General features: G+C 38.1%; 1 protein-coding gene across 4 annotated transcripts in view; it reads right to left on the bottom strand.

Moving 5' to 3' along the window:
• Nucleotides 1–21,376, bottom strand: part of HIPK3 (homeodomain interacting protein kinase 3) — a 68,869-nt gene that overhangs the window by 5,706 nt on the left and 41,787 nt on the right. For all 4 annotated transcript variants that reach the window (XM_039355928.1, XM_039355931.1, XM_039355929.1 and 1 more), the window contains exons 3-14: nucleotides 20,048–20,171; nucleotides 17,345–17,464; nucleotides 14,533–14,619; nucleotides 13,476–13,660; nucleotides 12,604–12,763; nucleotides 10,420–10,543; nucleotides 6,001–6,113; nucleotides 5,632–5,753; nucleotides 5,391–5,543; nucleotides 3,900–4,196; nucleotides 2,522–2,662; nucleotides 475–710 (exon numbers count right to left, since the gene is read on the bottom strand). In XM_039355928.1, the coding sequence (XP_039211862.1) occupies nucleotides 475–710; nucleotides 2,522–2,662; nucleotides 3,900–4,196; nucleotides 5,391–5,543; nucleotides 5,632–5,753; nucleotides 6,001–6,113; nucleotides 10,420–10,543; nucleotides 12,604–12,763; nucleotides 13,476–13,660; nucleotides 14,533–14,619; nucleotides 17,345–17,464; nucleotides 20,048–20,171 (1,862 nt within the window). The remainder of the gene's footprint in view (nucleotides 1–474; nucleotides 711–2,521; nucleotides 2,663–3,899; nucleotides 4,197–5,390; nucleotides 5,544–5,631; nucleotides 5,754–6,000; nucleotides 6,114–10,419; nucleotides 10,544–12,603; nucleotides 12,764–13,475; nucleotides 13,661–14,532; nucleotides 14,620–17,344; nucleotides 17,465–20,047; nucleotides 20,172–21,376) is intronic.

The raw sequence follows: 21,376 nt of genomic DNA, 5'->3' as shown, positions 1-21,376 counted from the left end.
CTAGTGCAGTGATTTGTTTAATGTTCACTGTAAGAGTTGTTGTAAAATCTGACTCAAGACAGCAACAACTTACAATGGAAATTCCAGTCATAAGTGTGTTTGTAAGTCTAGGCTGTAAATCTTCTCTCTTTCCTGCTGTTTTTGTGCCAGTAAAACCTCTCAAAGAAAAACAGTCAACGATGAAGCAATTAGTGAATATGGCATATCAGGTCCACCCTGCAGAATTTTTTTTCCTGTACTTCCTAACATTTTTTAATGGCATAAACTTACACATGATTACATGCCCCTTGCCTGAAAACCTTCATGCAAATAGGAACCCTAATTTTCCAGAAATACCTTTTAGAGGATTTGGGTGCAATGAAGAAGATGAGAACAACCAACTACACAAGCAAATCTTAATTCACCAACATTTGGAAACAATCAGTATTACAGACTGACCAAGAAAAATAACCTCATCCTCTCCCCCAAAAGTACCTGAGTTCGTCATTGGCCCGTCTATGTTTAACCTGTTCTGTATCCTTATTGGTGGCACAACCACAGCGCACACAGTTGGTTTGGCTTCCAGGTTAGCAGAGGCTCTGGTTTCTGTTTTTTTATTGGATGCTTCTGAAAAACGATTTGCTAGAAATGGGCTGTCATGACCTGAAGAGTCAGAGCTGGGGGAACCATCCACAGTATCACAGCCACTTTCCTGTTCATCATCTGAAATGCTATAATATACAGTAAAACACCACTAAGAACCTATCAGTTATATAGGGTTTCTACCTTTAGCAGTATACATCCAGAGAGATACTCAAAAGCTATTAAACTGAATACCAGAAATTCATTCATATTTAATATTTTGAAGCTTCAGAAAGGAACTGAGACTGAAATTAACAATCTCAACTTTCACATGTAATTTTTAAGATAATTTTTGCAGTATGAACTACTGAGAAACATTTCAGCATCTTCAAAATCCAAAGACATTAGGTCAGTACCCCCCCAAAAAATAAATGTTTTCAGTCATCACTTATGAAAAGGGATAATTCTAAGCAAATTCAGAAATTTAATTTTACTGAGTGCTGGCCTAATTTAGCAGGATTACCAATCACACTCTCCAGTGAAAAGGTAGACTTTGCTTGGGAAAGTCTTCAGCAAACCCTAGATCAGGGGTGTCAAACTCGCAACATCACGTGACGTTGCGACTTTTTTTCCATTGCTGGCAATGGGATGGGCGCGGTTTTGGCATGACGCATCCGGCCCGCAGGCCAGCAGTTTCACACCCCTGCCCTAAATGCATGCCATCCCTCACTATTAAAGCAGTACTGTAGCAGTTCTTTTCAATCCTTATCAGTCACAGCACCAGAGCCATTAACTGTTCAAAATAGCTTTTCTTCCTAGCAACTGCAAATTTCATTTACATTAAATGATGTTCCCATATAACCAAATCTAATTGGTTGTTACTAGGAGAAAAAAGATGATTTTTTTAAAAAGTGACATATATATTGTAGCCCATCAATGCTGCTAAGAGGATTGAAAAATATGGTAATGGTCTTAACTTAACATAACAATTGTTATGATTTTTTCTTTTCTTTTTTTCAACAAAAAATTGTCAAACATTTGCCTCAGCTTTAGTAATACTGATATCTTTTTTTTAATTAGAGTAACCTAGTTGTTACGGCAATTATCAGAGTAGCATGATAATTTTATGTCTTTAAATGATCAGACCTCCAAAAATCTCACAACTGAACCAAACTGCTCATATTTATCCTCTCTGTTGAACTATTCAAAATATAATAATATATAGAATATGGAATAAGGTTGATTCATAGCTACTGAATTCAAAGCCACAAGAACTTTGTTAGCTTCTAAGTTTTAAACCAGTGGTTCTCAACCTGTGGGTCGGGACCCCATTTGGGGTCGAACAACCATTTCACGGGGGTCGCCAAACAAGGCTGTCCACCATTTTTTCCCCCTTTTCTTTGGCCATGCCCCTGGCACCCGGTGATGTATAAGTGGTTGGGGGTCACCACAACATGGGGAACTGTATTATGGGGTCGCGGCATTAGAAAGGTTGAGAACCACTGTTTTAAACAATGGGTTGTTGTTGTTTTCATAGTTATAGCTTTGCTGAATTGATTCTTAAACATCAGGAACATTAGATCTTACATAAAGTTCCTACAAAAAGTTGCAAGAAAGGTTTTGGGTAAATAAAGCACAATACATATGAACAACATTCTTCAATCTATCTTTCTTTGAAGTGGGAAAACAAGCAGAGGCTGTTACATAAAAACCAGAGATTACAGTTACCCATTTTCAAATAAATCTTGCCTTATTTGAAAGTATTAACTCTAGTTCCTGTTCATATGTAACAGCAAATTAGGTGTAAATTCATCTTGGTTTTAAGTTGACACAAAAGGAGAAAATAGCAGCAAAAGGTGTTTGCAAAGACACAGAACTATGCCTCCCATGCCTCATTAGGCCAGGATTGGAAAGTTAGTACTGTATGTGATTCACTGGTATAATTATTTACAATTCCTACCTGTTAGGTCTTTTACAAGGGGATGGACTTGACTGTCCAGAAGAGCTTGTGCTCAAAGTGCTGTCAGGACTACTTAATGAACACACACGGTCAATATTTAGTGTACTCTGGCAAGCTTCGCAATCAAGACTTCCTTTGCATCTGAAAAAAAAAAAGAGGGACATAACTCATGCCATACCTACTAATATTCAGTCCTCATGCATCTTGCTCTTATTATTATAACCCTCATTAGAATTCACAGACCAGAAGTCCCAGATAACATAGTACAAATAGTTTTCTCAATTACCACAAAAGACTTTTTCCACGAAGAATCAAAGGAAATCTAAGTTGGCAAATCTAAGTTACTTCAGCAGCAAAATGTTATGGATAGGTCACAGTAGCCAGGCAGATGTACTGACCATCTCTTCCCTAATAAGCTGGACGACAGACTACTAACACAAGAGGAAAAGAAAAGTAGCAACAGTTCATCTCGTTTCTGACCATTTCCTAAGACTGGGACTTCACCTTGTACCAGTGCTTGGTCAGATTTACTTTTGTCTTCCTTCATCAGCATCCCAGGCTTCTTTTTTAGTGGTTTCATCTCCCACAAATGTTTGCAGCTGTGGGAGAAGGGTCACTCAGGAAACCTGTAGCTATACATGCTTGGCAATGTCATGCTGTGCATACCGGTATATGCTCTTTGTGGAATGTTTTTCAATGCCTATCACTGAACATGCACACAGACATGAGCTCATTTTTCTTTGTCGTATGCAGTACGGAGTCCTTCTAGTTTACAAATGAAAACTTCAGTTCAAAAAGCTGTAACAAAAGCTGATTCAAATGATCTATTGTATATAACAGTGGTGGCGAACCTATGGCACACGTGCCAGAGGCGGCACTCAGAGCCCTCTCTGTGGGCACACACGCCGTTGCCCCAGCAGAGTTTACCAGAGTAGCGAGGACATGGCATTTGGAAGCGACGGGACAGGAAGTGAGCGAGCAAGCAGCGTTCCCCCCCCCCCTGGGATGCCCTGGAGATGGTGAGGGATTGGTCCCGGCCACACTCACCCAGTCTGCCGTGACCACTGCAGCCACGCCCACCCAGTGGGCCACACCCCCCGCCTCCCCTGAGGGCACCACAATGCTGATGCAGCCCTGGCACTTTGTGATAAATAAGTGGGTTTTGGGTTGCAGTTTGGGCACTCGGTCTCTAAAAAGTTCACCATCACTGGTACATAACATTCAGAAAAAATCCATTTGACTCCTAATTTTTTTTTAAAAAGTGGAACCATGTACTAATGCAAGATTTACGATCTTCACCTTACGAGCACTAGCACCCACAAATTATAAGTGCAATATAAGTGCAACAAGTTAGAGTGCAACAGGAGCACCTACTTACTCTGCAACTGAATGCCTCTGCATCGCTTCATCTTCATCTGTGTCACTGCTGATGGTAATCACACTGGTTACTGGACTTGGGGAATCTGCAATGATGATAGCCTGGCGCTGCTTGTTTGAAACAGATGGGTCAGGATCCTGCCTGACAGATGGTACACAATAGCTGTTTTCCTGCCTCTTTGAATTATGATTGTCCTGCGTTTCTACCAAACTTAGTTTTTCATCAGCCTTCATATTAATAATCTTTGGAGATACAAATGCCGAATTTTGGATATTGGTATTTTGTAATGCATTATTCCTGTGAAGAAGACATTAATTTAGACCCTTTGTAAGAATGTTTTTGCAGAATAAATGTACTAATTTTATTTACCTTAGCCAAATTAATGTAAGCTACAACATAAAACTTTGAAACATCAATGAATATAAACCAACATATGAAACATAAAAACAATGAACATACGGGTATCATGGAAAATGTCGTTTTCCAGAATAATAATGGAAAACCTTTTGGATAACTATTGTGTATCACAAGCAGGGTTGTTCATATGCTGGAATGCAAGGTTCGGAGTTGAGTCTATCATGAAATGCAGAACAATACACTGAAGGTACTTTTGTTGTTTTTTAAAAAAAGGAAAGAAGGAATGAAGAAATGCTGGCTTGGACACCATAGACATTTTGGTATCAGATTCAAAACCCACTGAAATCATCAGGAACGATATTCAATGACTTCAATGGACATGAATCGGGGATTACTTAACATAGTTCACCACTGTAACTGTCCTTCCCGGTCTTAGGTTTCTCCATTACTGAAATGTCCCATACCTTTGTAAATAACTTCTGTAGTGATGGGGTATATTTTCTCCACAGAGCACTTACAGTGTTTCTTGCTGCCAGCAAAAGAAAGACTATTCTTAATACTATTCTAAGCCATATTATGACTATTATTATAATGCTAGTTTCAACTGTTCAAAATTGATAAATCCTCATGCACATAAATTTAGGAACAACTAACTAGGGCTACCAGAAAATAACCCAAGGTATATTTCTGCCCTAAACACAATTGAAGCCACTACTGTCATAAGGAAAGATAACATCAGAGGGCAACAAAATTCTACACATTCTGGGGGTGGGGGAAGAGGTTGGGTTGCTTCCCTTGGTTTTAATCTATACCAGGGGTGTCAAACTGCCCCAGACGCGTCATCCGGAAGCCGCACCCACCCCATTGCCAGCAATGGCAAAACCATCCCGATACATTGTGCGACGTCACATAACGTCGTGAGTTTGACATGTCTGATCTATACGTTCTGAAGAAAATTGTATTGTAATATAATATTTAATTTTTAAAGCCACCAAAGTTCTAAACAAACGTTTAGCTACGGTATATCAACAACTTGACAAGCACGTACTATTTTTATTATACTGCCCCCTTTTTAAAGGGATTCTGAAAACATGGTAACATCTAAACTAACCACAAATCGTATTCAATACTAACCTCGCTTTATTTCTTTTGGTAGGTGTGGGTTGAGGCCAAACTACGTGTGCAATGCCCACGCTGATTGGCTGAGGAGCAGATAAAGTTATCTGATTTGTTAAGAGTGGCTGAGTCATCATTGAGTTGTAATGGTTACCATGAGGAATCATCTTCCTGGTAGGACAGAGAAAACAAAGCATTATTCAAATATGGTGTCTTTAAACAACAATTACATAAAACAAAGCATATGATTTCAACATACCCCCATTCTCCAAGCCTCTGTGGGCCAGCCACAGAATCAGAAGCAAGTGTTGTAGCAGGAGCCACAGGAGGTATGTGTTGCCATGTAGGAAACAATAGTTGCTGACTTCTATTAGACCACGTCTGTTATAAACACAAAAACGATATAAAATTGGACCGTAGCACTATTGGGAGTAAAATGATTGAAAGTTTCTAAAGTCTCTGGTAAGATGCTGTTTCGGTTTTTTTTAATGTGCATGTGAAAAAAAATAATTTCATTTTCTATGTGCAGAACAAATGGACATGATGTTACTTAAAAAATTAAACAGTATCAAGTAATATGTGCAGTTTTGAAAATGCAAAATCTGTAGTAGAATACTAACTGACATACCTGAGAGAGGACTCCTCTTATTTGGAGTAAGGTTGGGGCCTGTGTTACCAATGGCACTGCATTATCTACTCTCACAGAGTACCCATTGAGTTTCCCATGATTAGCAGGAATCCCTAATTCAGACAAAAATAATGCTTAATAATGATACAAAATAATAAGGAAATGAAATTAATGTTTATATGAGATTAGAATTTAATTTATAGAGCTGCCCACTTAACGTGTGACTCAGGGCATGAACACAATGAAAAACAACAAATGGCAATTACAAAATAATATATAATACAAAACAATAAACATACTGTGTCAGAAGCACTTGAAAAAATAAAAAGAATCAAGCAAGATAAGGTCACAAGATCTCCTGGTCCAATGCCTGGTGGAAAAAAACAGATCTTCAAAGTCTTGCAAAAGACAGGCAGGCACTGAGCCGTCTAGATCTTGGGGTGATTCCTGTTCCATAAGGCAAATGCAAGGACAGAGAAGGCAGAAATCCTCAATCACCCAAGATGATATTGCTTAAGTCAAGGGTCCCCAACCCCATCTGTGGACCGGCACCGGTCCATGGCATGCCAGAAACTGGTCCGCACAAATAAGCGCAGCACGCGAAACCACGCTCCCTCTGGTCCACGGGAAAACCTCTCTCCATGGAACTGGTCCCTGGTGCCCCAAAAGTTGGGGGCCACTGGCTTAAGTGATGAAAGAGCATGCCAATCCTTTCAGAACTTATCAGACAGGCATAAATAACTGGAGACAAGCCATCCTGCAAATAAACAGGCCTGACCAGGAATGGCTTTAAAAGTGATAAGCAGCACCTTGAACTGCACCGGGAAACCAAGTGTAAAACAATGCAGCTTATTATGTAGGAATAACTACCTGCACTACTACATTCTGGACCAGCCTGGCTGCTGACTGGCCTTCAAGGATAGCACCATGTAAAGTTCATTGAAATAAGGAAACAGGAGGTGACCACGGCATAAGTGACTGTGAACAAGGCCTCCCAATAAAGAAATAGACAAAACTGGTCGACAAAGTGGATTTGTTGAGAGACCCTTTGAAGAGCCAAGGTTGTCTTCAGGCAGGAGTCATGAATCCAAGGAGACCTCAAATTACGCTGCTTGGTGAAGTGCAATCCCATCCAAAATAAAGACAGAAAGTCTCCTGATTCGGAGTGCCTTAAGGCTCCCAGCCCTACCTTGGGTTGAACCAAACCTGTTCATCTCCATCTAGTCCCCCACAGCTTACAGACATTAGGACAGAACCTCAACAGCATCACTTTTTCGCCCAGGGGTTGAAATATATACCTGGGTATCTTTAGCATTCTAATTATACTTAACTCCCTGACAACAGATGACCTTACCCAATAGCATTATACAGATATTCAATAGGAGTGGAAAGAAAATCAAATCCTGAGGCACTTCACAGAACAAGGATCAAGACATAGATTTTCTACACATCAACGCTGACTGGAATCAACTCTGAAGGAAGAACTTTTTCTTCCCTCATCCTCTCCCAAATGTAAACTATATAGGTTGTCCTTGACTTATGATCACTATTGGGATTAGAATCTCGGTCACTGAACAAAGTGGTTGTTAAGTGAAACATCATATTACTGCCATAATCTCGGCACTCTTGGTTGTGGTTCAGCAATCTTGCAGGTTGTTAAATGGATGGAGTTCCAGGTAAGTAGCACAGGATACCTCAGTGGGGTAGGGGAGACCCTGGAAAGCCTGGCTCAGGCTGTGTGAGAATATCTCTCCACTCAGGGGCTGAAAATCCTCCCTGCCGAAATCCAAGAAGAATTTTCAGCCTTGAATGGAGAGATACATTCACACAGATTTATCCATCCAATAAGGCCCGGAGCTGAAATTCTTCAACAGATAATTGTTTCAATCAGGCCCCAGATATGACCTGGAGTTCTCTCAGCAGGCGGCACAGGATTGCAATCTTGACTTTCTGGAGAAATTGACAAAGAAGATTGCAAATGGTGATCACATGATCACAGGGCATTTGGCAACTGGTTGTGTGAACAGGTTACCAAACAACCAGATTCTGCATGATCACTGGACCTATATATGCAACATTTGGCAACAGTCAAAAGTGCTTTACGGGCCATAAAGCAGGGGTGTCAAACTGCCGGCCCGCAGGCCGGATGCATCATAGCAAAACCACACTCACCCCATTGCCAGCAATGGCAAAAAAGTCACGATACGTCACGTGATATTGCGAGTTTGACAGCCCTGCCATAAAGAATCCTTTCCAAGGACATCATAAATTTGAACCACCATTAAGCAAACAGCTGTTAAGTCAAGGCCTATCTGCATCTACTTTTTAAGACATATTCAAATCAGAGGCAGATTTTCCACCCCCTTAGTTTGGCTATGAGTAGTCTGAGAAATAGAACGATAGCAAGAAACAGAGAGAAGAAAAAGACATTTACTCAGAAATTGCTTCCTAACTTATAAAGAAGCCATATTGGATTGGGAATCATGTATGCTCTGTTCTCTCAGTGCATTTTATTTGGCTCCAACCTTATTACCGAATCATAATTTAGCAATCAAGAACATTGCTGCATGTCATCCATCTCTCCTCTGAGGATGCTGAACTGTCTTAACTAAACAAGGAAAATCATAGTTTCCAGGATGCATCGTTTGTCAAAAAATAAGCAGCCACTAAGAGGTTACATGTCTCTGTGTTGGTTTAATCAGACGGAAGCATCAGTAACATATACCATGCCTAAAATGCAAATTAAGCAATCCTGAAATACTAAACTGAAGCAGAGCTTAACACCTAGCACCAGAAAGTGATATAAGGCTGCAAATTATAGAACAGTGCTTGCTGTATCAAATAAACCATTCACTCATCAGTGATACTCTCTTTAATTCTGGGATTAAGCAGCCAGCAAATACATAGCCGCAAGTTCTAGCAGACAGCAATACTACTTAATGTAGCAGTAATTAAATTATCCACCAAGTCTGTACCACTTTAGCACCACAGTCCTGAGCGTCAGTGTTAAAAATGCATAAGTGATACTTCGACAGGGAAGTCAAAAAGATCAAGATTCTCATAAAATATGGCCTAACAACCTCTGTCATGCATATACAAGTACCAACAGGTGCACAATCAATTTAAATTCATGAGCAACCCACTGAGTGTCAAACAAGACACACCCTTCAAATTCCAATCGGCTGTGGCATCATCATGCATTGTCATCATTATCATCATCTTGTGCATTTCTCTGTGATCAGAGAGCACATTTCACCTATTTCCCAAAGGGCTTCTTTCAGTAAGTTTTATAGCTCATTATTTTAAAAAAAAGATATGAAATACAATAGTCAAAGGGTTCAATCAGCTTAGCTGAAATGACAAGTAGTATTGAAGTTTTGATTCCTCCAGTGCACATAAATGTATTTAAATGACCAATAAAAACGCTTTTTACTGGTGTTAATGAAATCTTATTTTTAAATTTAGAGGAGGAACTTGATACCACCAGATTTTCTTATAACACTGATCACATATATGAGTGCACACTATGTAAAAAGCATTAACAGAAATATTGAATCTGAAGCTGTTTTGAAAGAACGTCATCCTTTCCCCCCCCCCCAGAAACAAAGCTAGAACCATTAAAAGAAAGCAATTACCGTATTTTCCGGCGTATAAGATGACTTTCTAAAGCATTCAAATCGACGCCGAAGTCGGGGCTCATCTTATATGCCGAGTCGTCTTATACGCCGAAAATTATGGTAGTTTCCGGCGTATAAGACGACTTTCTAGGCATGCAACTCGGCGCCAAAGTTGGGGGTCGTCTTATACGCCGAGTCATCCTATGCGCTGGAAAATACGGTAAGTGATTTCACAGAGTTTATAATCACAGCCATGAGAAGCTTAGATTATAAGTGACTTTCCAGGAATGCAGGGCTTGTTACATTTGCAGAAGACAGCAGATGCATCTGCTGATAAAAGGGAAGGGGGCATTTATTCCTATTCCCTCTCCTTCATTAGACCTTCCCCGTCCCTTATCCTGTGTTACCAGTTCTACTGAACAGGCTTTTAAGGGAAGAGCTGGTGTAATTCACCTATTGGGTTCTTATCCTGCTTTTCATTTAGGATTTCAAACCAGCATATATGTTTTGCTCTCTCTTCCACTTTTCCTCACAACAACAACCCATTGAGGTTGGTGGGGTTGAGAGGGAATGACTGGACTGAAGTCACCTAACTTCCAGACCTAGAAAAACCTGCTACTCCAATAAACTAAATCTTCCCACCCCAAACCACGCTGTATTGCAGTGACCAGAAATATCGTCTCTCTTCCTCCCCCACCCAAAAAAAGAGCAAGATGCTCCTACAGGTGAGAGCAGATGTCAGTGTATTTCAATGGTAAAATTATTTAAATTATTTTTTAAAAAATTAAAAATTAGGTCAAACCTTGGATAGCAGGGGGGCATATAATCAATGTTTGATGAAAAGCATCACTGCAACCAAACTGAGCAGTTCCTGCCTGTAAGGGTATTCCAGGATGCATAACCGTATGGGCTGTTGCAGCTAATGTCTGAAACAATAAGTATATTATAAATCAGCAAACAGGCTGTTACATTTTTAAGGCTAAGCTAAAATGTACAGTTACATTTTTAAGGCTAAGCTAAAATGTACAGCTAAAATGTACAGTAAAATAAAAGAAAAGCCTAAGTCATATAAATTAAGTTTACGTTTGGTTTACCATGATGACTTTAGGATTATATAATGTTCTTACTAGGTAATGAGAAACAAACACCATACATGAAATTCAATTTGATACTTAGCACAAACAAGCAAAAATAGCATTTGACCACAGGAGGGCACTAAAATAAAACATTTTAGAGCAGTGTTTCTCAACCTTGACAATTGCTGGCTGTGGAATTCTGGGAGTTGAAGTCCACATGCCTTAAAATTGTCAAGGTTGAGAAACACTGTTTTAGAGTGTACAGCTTCAATTCCGTTTGGCTTGGTTTTGGTAAAATGTTTTCCAAGGGAAGTTCTAGACTAGTGTTGTTCCAGAACCTGAGGGTTCAAAAAGAATTTTGGCGGGCTCTACTCCCCCACTCACATTCAAATGCAGCCAAGATCATCCATAGCAATTTTTTCAGGAAAAAAGTTATAGGTTGTCCTCGCTTAATGTCCACTCGTTCAATGACAGCTCAGAGTTACAACGGTGTTAAAAACAAGGCAGACTTAAAAGGGGTCCAAGTAGTTGCAGCTGTTTCAGCGCTCCCATGGTCATTGTGATTGTGATTCAGATGCTTCATACTCAATTTGCAATTAGATGTCGTGGTGTCCCACAATCACCATTTGTGACATTCACGGCCAGCTTCCAAAAAGCAAAATCAATGGGGAAGTTGGCAGGTGACTGTGGGATGCTGCAACTGCCTAGGATTCACCTACAACTGGAGTTGTAGATTGGTGCTGTCATATGGTGTGTCACCTTAGGATCGTATTGCTCAGTGCCCTGGTTCCTGTTCCCAATTATCAATAATGTGTACTGGTACTGGTACTTACACCTCTATCATTAAACATGCATTTCTTTGGTTAAAACATTAACCTTCCAGATAAATGGAAAAGATAATTTTGCATACAGAATAAACAGTTCAGTTTTTATACTGGAACAACTTTTCGGGACAGTAATTAGGACATTCATTTTTGTGGAATTCAAACCATTTTAACATCTACATATGCATAAATACATTACAACAGCACAAGTTTCTTTTTATTGCCAATTCTCTCTTTGCAGTTTTACTTCTTGCTGGGGGGAGGGAGAAGGAGAGGGTTTTTTTGAATTTTTTATACAGTCTCAAAAGGTTTGAAAACTCCTGTTCTAGAGAACAAATGAAATTACTGAACCTAGTTATTACTTCAGATTAGAGTTAAATGAAGATCCATTAGTGCAGCCCTCCTCCTTCTTGAGAAGGGATCAAGTAAGAAGCCAAAGACAGAAGAAGGATAAATGCTGAAATGTAATCCCTTGTGGATTCTTAACTATTTATACTTTCAATCATGCAAAAGTCCAAGGAACTTCAGGAATGGCAAATAATAATGTTTATGGCTGCAAGCAGCCTCTCAGTACTTCTTATAACGACATAGCCTTCCACATCTTCACCCAAGGGGAAACCTGCATGATTACTATGAAAACTGTCACGTAGCTATCTCTAAGGAGGAAATGTGAACATTCTATTTAAGGTTATACAAATAAGCATGGGAATAATGAAGGATTTGCATTTCCTGTTTCCTATGTATCTCAAACATAGCTAATATTTCACATGTAAATGAATGACGATACTAACGTATTTATCAGGATACTGTCTGTGGGTAAGAGCTTACATCAGATGAAGTGCTGATTTTTCTAACGTTTAATTTACTGTTCAATTCAAAGCATAACCAAGTTAAATTGCATAAAATACCCAATATATATACCCACACCATCCAACCGTGCACTGAACATGCAGATTCATATCTTTCTTATTGAAAGTCTCTCTTTTTCTACTACTTTGATGATTCTATTACAAACTTGCACCATTCTAAAATCTCAGATAGAGATAAGGGGAGAAAGAAAGCTTTTGTCAAATTAGAAATACCTACCTGGTTCTGTACTGCACCAATCTTGGTAAAATTAGGCATCAGACCTAATGTGTTGCTCGCAGCAACTGGTCCCAAATGTATTGTTTTATTGCAATTACTCATCTCATATGAATTTGACCGGTACTTGCAAACATCCATGATATGAAAATACGATTTCACACTGTTGATGAGAGAAGAAAAAAGGAATTGTCAGAAAGATTGAAGTACTCCATATCCTAGAGTTGGAGTTTTAAAAGTAGCTAAAATGTGTACTCATTGTGATACTCGCTGACTATACCCCAGCAATTAGATTTTATGTTTAAAAGCCAGAGCATCTTGCTTTACCACTTCTACACTGTTAGAAAATTATGACTTCTCCCTATACTAGTATTTTACATTATGCCAACAGATTACATCTGCATTATAAATGAGAACATTATTAAGGCAATTTTGATTATGCGCGATTGTACAAAATACACAATCAATTGAGTAAAGTTTCATTTGTATTCCTGGTGATTTCATGGACACCAACAGGTTACCACTGCCACCTTGTCAGATATCTTTTTTTTTAAACTTCTCAATTAGTTCTAAAATTCCTTGGAGGCTTCCCCCTTTAGTACTAACCAGGCCCAAACATGGCCAGTCAGATGCTGCCTTTTGCTGAAAACTGTAAAAAACACTTCTAACCTTCAGGCATGTATTAGCCATGTGAAAACTGCCTGTAACATGCTGCCTCAACTACATCATCATGAAATGAACATTCATGTACTGAAGAGACCATGGTCGGGAGGTTTTCCAGAACCCAACACCACAGATCATACATAACACATCATGTTTCACCAGTGAAAAAGGCTCAACCAGAATCATTATAAAAAGTGTTTTATAGGACATACTGGTTGCTGTGAGGAAAATCTAGGAGGTGCTTCATGGTAACAAAAGGATGGCTCAGTGTGTCAACCGGAGTGATTCTCAAGTTAGCATCAATCAACAGCATTTTCTTTAAAAGACTGACGAACTCTCTTCTGTCTGCTTTCTCTGCCAAAAGATCACTTCCATCTAGATCCATCACCATGTTCACCTAGCATTGAATAATTAAATGCAAAAGTTTGCTTCATGTTGTTTTCCAAATAAATATTAGTAAAACAGCATCATACAACAGAACTATAACTTCAACAATAGCAAGTTCTATAAATCTGAATTAAATCCAGAAAGATTTCATTCTACATTACATTACAGCACTTATATCTCACTTTTTGTCTAGAAATTTAAGGTCTCCCCATTTTTACTCCCTTGAACAACACCTTGGGAAGTAGACTGGGAAGAGTGTATGCTCTGGAGGCTTTCAGACTTCAATACAGTGACCTGGATCAAGTTCAATAATGTTATACTACAGGATGTAGTATAGCCTACTGTGTTGTTCAGAAGAGTGATAAATAGCAGTAGTCAAAGAAATATAGGAACTGCTAATAAGGAAATAGCTTGAAAGTATCACAGGTTTAAACAGAACAAGTGTATTTCAAGTGCCAGATCAAAGACCAACTCCACTGGTTACTGTATTAGTTTAATAGTATTATAACAAAGGACCATTCACACTACAAAGCAAAGGACACTAAACATGGCAAGGACGTACTTTTTAATATCTAGATTTTCAAAATTCTTGGAGGCATGGAATTTTTATACATTATTAACAATATGGGATGGGATTGAGGCAAGAGGCAAACTGAATTACTTAAAAAAGTAAAAATCCATTAATTTCACATGCAGTGATAGAACATGCAGATGAATACAGAAATCTGGATATCATGCAATTCAAAGTGCTCCCTGTAAGCAAAACTCCAGATAAAACAGGGGAGAACTTTAAAAAGTGAACAGACAATATTTACTACAAAATAAATTGGAGGCAAAAGGCTCTTAATACAAAATATTTCAAATGTATACACATGTACTCACATGCACTATATCATCCAAACAGTTGAAAATGTATTTCCGGGCTTCTTTGGATTTCATACCTGTTTCACCTTCATGTTCTTCCAGTGTCTTCAGAAATGTGAAGGTAGGGGAAAGATGCATATATTATTCTTAATATACTAGTGTTCAGTGCAGAAAACTGAACAGTAGAGATTACTATGCTTTCTTTTTACTTTTTCAAAATATATGGACATTTCCAAATACAAAGAGTGTTGTGTTTAAATTATACAATACCACACAACTCTTTTGTTTAGAAAAACATAAAAATTATTCCTGGTTACCTTGTCAATATTTTTTCTTGGAATTTTCAGAAACTTTCCTGGATCTTGCACTGCTATAATCATAACAAATTTAAAACACCAATCTAAATGCTATCAGGAAAATGCAGTATTTAAGAATGTCGTATGTATGTATATAGGTAACTGCATTTGGCATATGTAATCATGTTTGACATCTATGTTTGGATTTTGCTTGAATTTACATAGGCAGATTAATTCGAAGTTTCAGTAGTATTCCTATAAAATGAGAATATAAATGACTTCCCTTGCAAAGAGGCTGTAAACCAAGGATAACTAGAATCCCTGGAAAATGTGATAAATTAATATTCACTGCGACAAGTATTATTTTGCAGGTCATTCTCAACTTATGAGCAGTCAGTTAATAACTGTTTGAAATTATGACAGACTCAGATTGAGTGCTTTATAGCACGTAAAGCACTTCTGGCCATCGTAAAATGTCATGCCACAACAGCCCAGCTAGCATGTAACTACATTTTGGGTGCCTGGCAATGGACTCATCTTTACGACTGGTTGCAGCATCCTATGGTCACATATCCACGACCTACCATTTTTTTTGCCAATTTCTGGCATTTTTGCCACTCTCTGGCAAAAAAATGGCCATTAAAAAAAAGGATTTACATTTATGACACATTTGCTTAAGAAACTCAAATTAGCTAATGACTGTGATGATTCATTTAATGATTGCTGCAAAAAATGTCATATAATCAGGACCAGAAATATTTCCCAACTATAGTTTTAAGTTGAGGATTACCTCTATTTGTAAGTTTTCCTAATAGAAGGTTTATTAGTTATATTATTCCGGTGGATACAGGACAAAACTTTTATATTTTGTATATTTGGGGAGGGTTGTATTTTTAGGTTAGAAATTGAATACTTCTTTTTGAGGGGGTTGCAATAAATCTGTCTCACAACAAAGGTACCAAGTACTGTTTCTCCATCATTTTTTTATCTGGTTTAGGGTAGAATAATAGGAAATTCTATCTCTGGAAAAGTAGAAAGGTAGGGAAAATATCTGTTGTAATGCATTCCAGAGTAAGCTATAGGCAGAATTTAGTTACAGCAAATTCAAACAAGTAGAGAACTGGCCCTAATCTGGATCTTTTATAGCAGTGTTTCCCAAACTTGACAATTTTAAGGCATGTGGACTTCAACTCCCAGAATTCCACAGCCAGCATTGCTGGCTGTGGAATTCTGGGAGTTGAAGTCCACATGCCTTAAAATTGTCAAGTTTGGGAAACACTGTTTTATAGCTCTAGATTTATGCTAAATTTATTACAAAGCATAATGGATTTTTGAATGCTGCATTCTATATTTCACTTGGGTGTTAACTCCATAGTATGCAAATTCCTAGTGTTATTTCTTTCATAATATGAGTAAATCAAACCTATCCCAGTCTCCTTCATAATAAATGGACATATATGACATCGAAAAAGCTTTTCACAATGGAAAATTTTATTTAGAAGAATGAAAAACCTTGTATTGATGACTCTACCTAAGATTCCAGAAGTTTATAAAATCTATAAAAACAATCAATCATTTAAATAAATAAAATGCACAGAATTCATAATATAAAATTAACAGTTGTAACAAAAAGATACCATCACAGTACAAAATCAACAGTCCACCTGGCATTCCCATTCGAAAAGATACTCCAAAAAGCTCCATTTTTAACTACTCTTCTAAGTCCATCCAGGTGGATACCAATTGAACTTCCAGAGGAAAAGACATTTAATAGAGATAGAGACGAGTGAGACAAACCTTCAATATTCTGGTTTTTGGGAGATGCAAATTAGACAGGTCACTCCTAACTGAAGTATGCAATACTGGAAGCATCTGGGCTTCATAAGTTAACATTAGCACTTTGATTTATATTTAGAAGCTTACCAGAAACCACTGCAGCAAACACAAAATTGGAGGTGTATTTTACTGGTCAATAAACAAGCCAGTACATTTTGCACCAATGTAGCTTCAGATTGTCTTCAAAGGCAGCAACATGTAGAGTGCATTGTAGTAGTCAATTCTGGAGGTTAGTTAGTGAAGCAGAGTCCTTGGAACAAAGTCTGCTTCAGAATTTAAAGGAATCCCTCTTTATACACCCATATAAAACTTACATTTTCTTGATAATTTGCTGCTTTTATAAGCCTCGAAGCCTTTATGTTGTTTGAAAAATAATTTTCTTTCCAAGTACAAGTTATATTGTTATGCAGTGTCCAGGATATTTTGAACCAAATAATGGCACTAAAGCAGCATCCAATTGCTATTGTAAATAAACTCAACTGAACATTATTTCTGCTTGAATCCCAATGTTCATTGTTGGGAAACAAATCAAACAATCCACAGCAAAATTGTGTTTTCCAAATCATTATTCAGAAAGGGAAGACATTTCAGAGAGAATAGTGACAAAGTATCTCTTGTATGGCTCAGTAAATTATCTCCAAAATACATAGCCAAAAGCATAGAACACAGGAACTTGTCCTCATGAGGACTATCACTACCTTTAATCTCCAACCAGAATATGGCGCATCTTTTTCTCTACAGAAAAATCGTGTGGTCTTCGTTCCAAGGTTCAACAATTGCTCCGCAGGCAATCCTTGTGTTTGTGAAATGTAGCGAATCTATAGAGAAAATTATCACAGTACTTTTTTCACCAATACATACACATCTATCAATTTTAGAACCTAAACAAGCACTTCACTGTACTTAATATAATTATAGATTTTCACTCTTGACAATATCACAATAGCTCAAGAACAGGCTATAATAGAATATTTGAATGTTGCATTTAAACAGACCTTAATATTCCATTTAAACAGAGGCAATATCCAGGATTATTTTAGCTAAATACCTTCTGAACAAGCATATATTGAAATATCTCAAATCTGACAGACTTTCAGAAGTGAGAGTGACATGTCTGAGCCTTGTTATCTGGGAGGAGGAGGAGTCAGTTGCTCGAGGAAGGTGATAGGGTCCTTGGGATTGTGAGCTCAGTCACCTTTGTTCTAGATCCATGACACACCTGAGAGGCGGCATGTTGTTGAGTCCAGGCAGTGATTAATGCCTCCTTACCAGAAGGGAGTGGTATCACCTGCCCTGAAGGAGGTGGTGGTGCACCTTCTTCTCAAGAGGCCATCTATGAACCCCACAATTTTGGACAACTTTCATCCAGTCTCCACTCTTCCCTTTTTAGGGAAGGTTGGTGAGAGGGTGGCTGTCACACACTACAAAGGGCCCTGGATGGGTTCAGACCAGGGCACAGCACTGAAATGACATTGGTCACATCCAATGACCTTTGGAGGACTCAGGATGGAGATTGTGTGACCATTCTGGTCCTTCTAGACCTCTTAGAAGCTTTTGATATCATTGACCATAGTAGTGTTCTGGACTGGCTTCGGGAGTTGGCAATGGTTGTTACAGTGGTTCTCCTTCTTCCATAGGTGGTTCTAGTCAGTGCAGTTAGGAGAGGAGATGTCAAGCCATAGGCCTCTGCAATATCTTTCACCCCTTTTTAACATCTACATAAAACCTCTAGGGAAGGCATGTCAAACTGCCGGCCCACAGGCCGCATGCGTCACACTGAAACCGTGCCCACCCCATTGCCAGCAATGGGGAAAAAGTCGGGATACGTCACGTGATGTCACGAGTTTGACATGCCTGCTCTAAGGGATCTCATCCATTGATATGGGGTTTGGTATCAATATGTTGGTGATATCTCTATTGCCAGCTAGCCAAATGATGCTCTGCAGTGCTAGCCAAATGCCTGCAGGCTGTAAGGGTCTGGATGGAGAAGAACTGGCTTTGCCTCAACCTGGCAAGATGGAGTGGTTATGATACTTCATCTGTGACTCTGGATGGGGGTCCTGCTGCAGTCACAGCTCCTGCTCAAAGAGCAGTTGGCAGTCCTGATTAAGAGGGCATTGGACATATTCATTTAGTGCACCAAAAGTGTCCTTTTCTGGACCTGGAAGCCTTGCTCATGGTTAGTCATGCTTTGATCACCTCTTGTTTGGATTACTGAAATGCACTCTATAGGGAGCTGCCACGTAGAATTTCTACTTCAACTGATCCAGAATAAAGCAATGTGACAATAATGGGGGGGGGAGATTTGCCCATATTACACCTATGTTGCGTGACCTGCACCATCTTCTGGCGCAAATCAAAATGCTGATCCCTATGAAATATTCTGCCTCTACGCTCCTAGGTAATCTGTAAAGCTTTGAAGACCTGACTTTTTCTCCAAGCACTGGGATAAGATTAGATACTTGCACATCAGGAGTTTGACTTGGTGCCAGGTTTGGTTTTTTTTTTTTTTAATGTGTTTAGTTTTAATATGGTTTTGTTTGTTGTTTTAAGTTGTGATTGGGAGCCACCCAGAGTTGGTTATAAAATGGGTGGCTGTATAAATGGTTTAAATAAATGTTTGATGTTTTTATATTATGATATGTTTTAACTGCTATTCTTGTAAGTTCCCCAGAGTCATTTTTTGTGAAGTAGGTGGCTATATAAATTGACTAAATAATAATGAATAATATTACTGACATACTAAAAATACAGAGCTACAGATCTTTCTATCCTTGCAAGCCTAGAATGATATGAAGATGTACATATGATATAAACTAGCACTGTTTTTTCCTTATGCATTTATATGTACAGTTATACAGTTAACTATTTGTTATAGTTTTGCTTTTCAAATTATATTATTCACCTGTACATTTATATAGTTCATCCAGAAAACTGTATAACTGAAAACTCTTTTACTGAATTCAGTCTAACTATATTCCAGTCCTGGCTGCCTCTGTTAAATGAGGGCCCCATTTATTAAGCAAGGACCTTAATTCCTGCCAATTTCCCCACAGACTTTGCTTGAGTGAAACTGGCAGGTAACATTGGTTTCATGATTATGTGACTGCAGAGATGCTACAACTCCAAGGAAATATCTTAAGTTCTCTTCATTCAACACTTGTAATTTTGAATGGTTGCTGAATGAATGGTCATAACCCAAGAACTACCTGTACTTGAAATTCACAGGAACAGCCTTACTACTGACTGGATGTACATTTAACTCAGTTACCATAATATGTTTATACTTCACACAATAAAAATCTTATCACAGTAATGAAATTTAAATTCCCTACTGATTGAATTACAGTTTTAAACAATTTAAAAAAGTATTCTTATAGCACCAGTGCAGTATCTTTTACCTGATCATATTCAAGGGCTCCTGGATATAGTGGCCATCCAAGGAAAAGTTCAGCAATCACACAGCCCAAGGACCACATGTCTATGGCTTCACAGAATGGCAAACCCAATATGATTTCTGGTGCTCTGAAAACAGAAGTGGCACAATGGCTCATTGCATTAGTTTTATATATAAATAATAATAAAAACATACATATAATATTGAAATATCAAGACTTTCAATTCCTGCAACATAAAGAACTTTACATTTTGCCTTCCTCCTCCTTTTTCAGTTTAATTCAGTTTACATGACCCTGAAATTGTTTACTGAATGTTATCTTGCTTCCTGATAAACTATTTGAGGAATTCAGTGTTTGGGCTATGCTTTTCTTAGTTGATAGTTAGTATGTAAGCATAGTAATAATCTTCTCTTTTCTGCAATAAAAGCCTATGAAGAATTCAGCTTATATCTGGATTTTTATTTATTAATCTACCCCATTCATTACTTTCTCTGGATATTTATTACAGTACAGAAACAATACCTGGATTTTCAAAAATGCCTGGGTGACATTCCAGTGGGGTGCCACGCAAATCAAAATGACTCTTCAAAATGTTTGCAAAAGGAAAACCAAAGACAGCTGCTAACTCAGAAACTTTAACTCATGCCATCTTGAAAAAGAGAACTCCTAAATATTTAAAAGGTATGCTTCACATCCTAATGTGGTGTGACACTCATGGTGAAGAAATTTCTTATGAAAAGCCAAAAATGGTAGCAGCATAAGGTCTTTGTTGTGGTTGGTTCTTTTACTTTGAATTTAAACCATGTAACTATATCTGAAATGATGGAATTGCTATTTTTAGTCTAATCTTTATGGAGCAAGAAAAAAAATATTTCTGAGGATGACAAATATCCCTATGTCATCACTCTGGAATGTTTTTAATATTCTGGGTAGATTCATCCATTAATATAAAATTACCCTATTCATTTCTTTTACATGATGATTTAATGTATTTCTTATAACTTCCTACTTTATCTTTTAAACAAATTAACATATTTCACATTTTATACTGGTTCATGCTTCACACCAATGAATAGACAGATTTATTAAAGACTGAAATCATTCTTTCTATTGGAGGTGATCATCTGACTTACCGCTTTCTGTACCTTTCTAGCTGTGTAATATCCCTTCTGGAGTATGGTGCCCACAATTGTACCCAATATCCCAAATATAATCATAATATAATCACATATTCATACTTGTTTTTCAACAATCTCTATAAAATATGTATTTTCACACAACCATGTATGATTAATGGAAACATAGTTCCTAGCAATTACAAATAACATGTTT

This window comes from Crotalus tigris, unplaced genomic scaffold, assembly GCF_016545835.1.
Source record: "Crotalus tigris isolate CLP2741 ecotype Arizona unplaced genomic scaffold, ASM1654583v1 scf7180000018777.2418813, whole genome shotgun sequence".
Taxonomy (NCBI): Eukaryota; Metazoa; Chordata; class Lepidosauria; order Squamata; family Viperidae; genus Crotalus; species Crotalus tigris.
Note: the sequence above shows the minus strand (reverse complement) of the source record. Positions and strands in the feature narration are given on the sequence as shown.